The 5,855-nt window shown below is 36.2% G+C and overlaps 1 protein-coding gene across 1 annotated transcript; it reads right to left on the bottom strand.

Annotated features, from left to right (window-relative positions):
- Positions 1–957: 957 nt before the first annotated feature.
- LOC127136958 (probable LRR receptor-like serine/threonine-protein kinase At1g53430) lies at positions 958–3,912 on the bottom strand. Its single transcript, XM_051063462.1, has 8 exons — positions 3,529–3,912; positions 2,928–3,123; positions 2,683–2,820; positions 2,468–2,580; positions 2,176–2,386; positions 1,851–2,088; positions 1,440–1,590; positions 958–1,356 (listed from the first exon to the last, which is right to left on the bottom strand). Exons 1-8 carry the CDS (start codon positions 3,910–3,912, stop codon positions 961–963), a joined length of 1,827 nt encoding a protein of 608 aa, XP_050919419.1. The 3' UTR covers positions 958–960.
- Positions 3,913–5,855: the final 1,943 nt, after the last annotated feature.

The following is a 5,855-nucleotide window of genomic DNA, read 5'->3' on the forward strand; positions in this document are numbered from 1 at the left end:
GTTTGAATGTTACCTTTACATGGGTATCGTGCAGATACTACAGAGTAGTATTGCTGGAGTAGGTGGACGGTAGCTCGCTCAAGAATAGCTGGAGAGTTTCCGTATTTAGTTTGAAAGTAGGTAATGGGTCAATGCTCTGGTCATGTAACACTGGGTAGATTAGTGGTATTGAACTCATATCTTATTTTGATATGCTTTATGTCATTAATTGTTTTATTTTATTCGAAGATGATCATGGTATGGGACATGGATCATATTATGAAATACATGAGTATTCTTTATTTTCCGCTGCGAACGCATATTGCTTAAATATTCATGATGAAATGTGTTATTTTGAATGACCAGGTGTATTGTTGGTTTTTGAAAGTTTTAAGTTTCGAAAACGTCGATGTGACGCCCTTTTCTTTATATGCGTGCTTATTTACTCTGATTATATGCTAAATAATTTGGGGTAGAAAAAGGGGTGTTACAATTTGATCCTGGTTCAGATGCTCTAAGATGTTAGTTTAACTACCACTACTAGAAAAACAGTTATTAGCGTCGGCCACTTTCAGACGCTAAAGGTGGAAAAACAGACACTAATATGTGGTTAGCGTCGGTTTAGCGTCGGTGTCGGGCCTTGAATAAAAGGTGCGAAGCTACTGTGTAACGTCGGCTGAAGATACACCGAGGCTACGTAGCCTCGGTGGAACGGAGGCTAACGCGGACACTAATGGGACTGACGCTATATTGTTTCAAAACCATGAAAAGTCAATATTATGTTTAGCGTTGCCCTGTCCGACTCTAAAGTCAACAAAAAAAGTCAACATTTTTTGTATGCATCGATCGACTGGCATTGAGGTCAATTTATAAAACTCATGAAAAAAAAAGATAGCGTCCGTGTCACCGACCCTAAAGTCAACATAGAAAAGTCTATAATAATATTTAGCCTTGCATATGATATGGAAGAATAATCAAATCTCAAATAAGCCTATCAGATGAAGAATAATCATCTTTACTTGGATATGATATGGAAGAATCAATCCATGGTCCATCCATTGATTTGCCTCTTAGCTCTCTACTATCTTGTAAAGATGTTGAAGAAACATTAGTTTGGCTATCATGTGATAGAAGCTCAAAGGCTTTAAATCTTGCGCCACTAGCACTATCGCTTCGCTTGATTATCGGTGCTTGAATTGAAGTGTTTCCTTCAAGCATGCTCACGACCGATGACATTGGTGCTCTAAGAGTTGGAGATGGATTGGTGCAAAGGAGTGCCAATTGCAGCATTCTCATGGCCTCTTCAGCTGAGTAGTTTGAACCAAGACTTGGATCCACCAATTCCAGAAGGTTTCCTTGTTCTTGGAGAACATAGGCCTTAAATGACATGCAAGATATAGTAATTATAAATTTTGAAACAAAGGAAATTACAATGAAAAGAGATACCAAGTGTAGCTTACCCAATCCAGAAGATAAACAAATTCCTCTTTTGGCCTATAATTTGTGTTGCTCATTCCACTAACAATCTCTAAAGCTACAACTCCGAAACTATATACATCTGCTTTGTCGGTTAAGTAACCCCGCATTGCATACTCAGGAGCCATGTAACCTCTGATAAGGAAACGTTTTGTAGGTTTGTGTCAGAGATTTTAAAAAACTTAATGAAACAATTTCTAGATAAGACTGTGTAAATGATTATAGCAGCAAGAAATATATAGATTGTAGTTAACATTGCAAGCATGACCGGAAATTGTAGACAACTACAGTCCATGCGGCCACAATTGCAATTTAAATCTATGAGTGTAAGCCAACGAATGATAAACAAAGTCTTTAGGATTCAAAACTTTATAATATTGTCGTATAATACTAACATTGTCCCAGCTATTCGCGTGCTGATATGAGTGTTTTCTTCTTCGTCAAGCTTGGCTAAACCGAAATCAGAGATTTTGGCATTCAGATGCTTATCGAGTAAGACATTAGTTGCCTTAATATCTCTGTGTACTATTTTCAACCTTGATTCCTCATGAAGATAGGCCAAACCTCTTGCTATCCCTACACAAATCTTCATTCTCGTGCGCCAGTCCAAGTTCAACTTTTGTTCTGGCTTACCTAGAAGAAAAGTTGTCTTTTAAAGTTTGATTTTAACTTATCAGAAACATATATAGACAACCAAAATCTGTTACATGAAGCCCTTACCGAAAAGAGCACGAGCAAGACTATTGTTCTCCATGTATTCATATACAAGCAGCAATTGGTTTCCTTCAATGCAACATCCATAAAGTTTCACAAGATTGGGATGCTGCAAAGCAGATATCATGCCTATTTCGTTTATGAATTCGCGGTTCCCTTGCTTTGATTTGGACGAGAGCTGTTTAACCGCAATCACAGCACCATCTGACAATATACCCTGCGAAATAGGCAATGCCTTCAGTATCATAGTTGAGGATAACCTTTCAAAGCTTTTAACATATAGTTTATCTAAATTTACCTTGTAAACTGGCCCAAATCCTCCTTCACCTATCTTATTTTCTGGATCGAAGTTATTAGTAGCAGCTTTAATTTGTCTCAAACTGAAATAACCTGTTTCCAATTCTAGGAGTTCTGCAATAAGATAAGTGGTTTACTCAGGAACAAGAAGTGAAAATAAAGCGGTCCATGGTTCAACCATGAAAATGTTTTATTTACTTAGAACTAAAATCTTACCTTTGTCTGTTTGATCTTTCCGAAAAATGTAACCCATCTTCCAAAGGACAAAAAGTATCAGCAAAACAATTGCCAATGATCCAATCACAATTCCAGCAATTGCTCCGGCAGACAACCGATTCGAAGGAATTTTAAAGTCTAAAGCAAAGTATAAATGATTTTAAGAATATGAAATACAATGTAGTTTAATTGGTATATTTGACAGAAGGTTATGAAATCAAAATGATATGAAAACTAGTACTTACTTGGGGTCACAGTGATAGCAGATATAAGAGGTCCATATACACCTCTCATAGGGACTGCATTAGTTCCTTTTCCTGCCCATGATAAGTGGATTTGCAAGGTGCTATCATTAACATCAACGTTAAAGTCCCGAGTAATTCCCTTGCCAACTCCACCGGCTTCTTCCATAATGTTAAAGTCTTTTAAATATTTACGACCCTGTCATTATATAGTTTTGAAATTCGGAACTTTAGATTTGTTAGAAACCAGATACAAAATATGAGCAACATTTTGGTCGAAACTAGAAACTAAGCGCCGGTCTGGATTGGTTTATTTGAGTTTATCTACGGACATAAGTACAAGCAGAACTGTCTGTAAGAGCTTATAGGAACAGCTTAAGATATGTCCATAAGCTGTTTTCAACTAAATTCCATAAACTCTATAAGATAGCTTATGAAAATAGCTTTAAAATGAGAAGGGTTTGATTTTGTGGTATCTTTTTTTATAGAAATAGGTTATACACAAGCAAGCACTTATATGATAAAAGTTTATGCTATAAGTGCTTGATTAAGATACTTACCAAACAAAGCCTAAGAAAGAAGTAGTTGTGTATTCATTACTTACTTGAATTGAAACATCGAATATGCGCCTTCCAAAACTGCTAAAAGTCCGGTCATTAGAAAACATTATCTCAGCAAAATGAAGTTTCACATTATAATTTCCCTTCATCATACAAAATCCAAAGTAGTTAAGAGATATCGGCGCAATGCGGGCTGTTTGGTAGTAGTGTCCAGAAGACTCATTAATATTCAAAGAGAAAACATTTCTTGCCACATAATCAGCTTTTTCATTTCCTAGAAATACTCCTGTGCTGCTATAAGCCCATTTTCCATCAGCACTTTCAACAAAGTTTGAAATTCCGCGTAAATGTTCGTCGGCTTCATATTCTTTGTCATCACTCAATTGCAGGATTTCTTTCATTGGTCTGATTCCAATCATTACATCCATATCCCTACTCTTGGAAATAAATTCACTTGGTCTAATGGTAGGAAAGGTACGCAGTTAACAGAGAAAAGGTTGGATCGGGAAGCCTATAGTGTGGATTGACTTTAGGCTGTCTTGTGATTTTCAAGAAGCTTGCAGGGAGAGTTCATATTTTTTAAGAAAACCATTTCTGGTGCAGGTTTTAGCTTTGGCTGCTGTGTCAGCTGGTGTAGCAGTTGCAACTGTATCAGATTTAGAGTTCAATTTGTATGGTAAAATGGCTAACACTACTCATCGCTATTCAGGTAAAATGGCTAAGTTAAAATGGCTAAGTTAAATTCAGATTTAGAGTTCAATTTGACACCACACATATGTTCATAACAGGAGTATCATAGAAACTATACAGCTTTCACAAACACAGCTTTCACTACTGATGCAAACAGTTAATAAATTTGAGTCCAGAAAAAACATTTCCTTCAAAATAAATTATAACCCCAACCTTGAGAAATACTAACTGATGCAAACACTAACTATTGCAAACACTAACTGTTCAGTCTGGTTCCAAATTAACATAGGGATGACTAACCTTGAGAAAGAGTTGTCTTTGCAAAATCCCGGATGATATAGTGCTTCGGTTCCAAATTAACTTGCATTCAACAACTGCTTACTGCCTCCACTAAGTAAGATGAGCATTCTTGAAAACCTACATTCAGAAAACCAATTAGCAAATAATTTGATTTTCGTAGTTTCAGACTTAAAGGAGACTTTAAACATATTTGGAAACAATACTAAACTTGCAAAGAAAACTTGATTCCAGCATCCACAAAGCCGATAGTTCTGGAAAACCTACATTCAGAAAACATAAAACATATGACTATCTCATACTCATTAAACCAAAACTCCATAGAAATCACTTGAGATGAATATGCATTACCTTTGATGATTCAGAAACCCTTTAACGAGGGATTTTGAATTAGGGAATTAGGGATTCTTCAATGGATTCACGGATTAGGGATTCACGAATCGGTTCACAAAATAGGGAAAAAAGGGATTCACGAATTAGCATGGAATTAGGGTTTTGGTTTTGTGAAATGAAATGGAGGGAGAGTGAAAAATGACGAGGGAAAAGGAAAGAGGGAAATAAGCTGTCGCGTAATTTTTGGTCCGAAATAAAAAATTCCATAGAGTCCGCCAAGCGGACTCTAATTAATAAATAAAATAAGAGTAGAGTCGGCTCAGCGGACTCTAAGTAAATAAATAGTAATTAAAAAATAATGCTACTAGATAGAATCGGTCTCACCGACTCTAAATAAATTAATCAAACATTCTGCAAAGATAACATAACAAGTAGAGTCGGTTTTGCCGACACTGATAAAAAAATAACTTGTCTTAAAAGATGTACCTAGATAGAGTCCGTTAGTGTAGGCTTAGCCGATACTAATAGTGTCTGTGTCGGTGGCCGACTCTAAACTAGGAGGCTAAAATGACTTATTCTAGTAGTGTACTAAGGAATGAATTATAACATTTCTTTCTATGAAAAAGAAATTGTTGTTTGGTTAATGAATTGAAAAAGTTTGTGAATCTGGTGAAGGTGTTGTTTGGACCAAGAATGTGATGTTTGAACCCATATAGTGGTTTCTGAACCAAGAATGAGGTATTTTAACCAATAAATGGTGATTAACCATGAACGAGGTGTCGAAACTAAGAATGAGGTGTATGAACCGAGAATGAGATGTTTGAACCAAGAATGAGGTAACTAAACCAAAGCAATGTTATAAGGGTTTTCCTAGACTCGAGGATCAAGGAAAATAAAGGGTTTGTCTAAATCAGGGGATTAACTAGACAAACAAGGGTTTGCCTAAACCAATGGATTAATAAGGAAAATAATGGTTTTCCTAAATCAAGGGATTAACAATGCAAACATGCAAGAGTATGGGTGTAAAAAAACCAAAAGGTGTTGTGTTAGG

Source organism: Lathyrus oleraceus, chromosome 4 (genome assembly GCF_024323335.1).
Source record: "Lathyrus oleraceus cultivar Zhongwan6 chromosome 4, CAAS_Psat_ZW6_1.0, whole genome shotgun sequence".
In the NCBI taxonomy this organism is placed as follows: domain Eukaryota; kingdom Viridiplantae; phylum Streptophyta; class Magnoliopsida; order Fabales; family Fabaceae; genus Lathyrus; species Lathyrus oleraceus.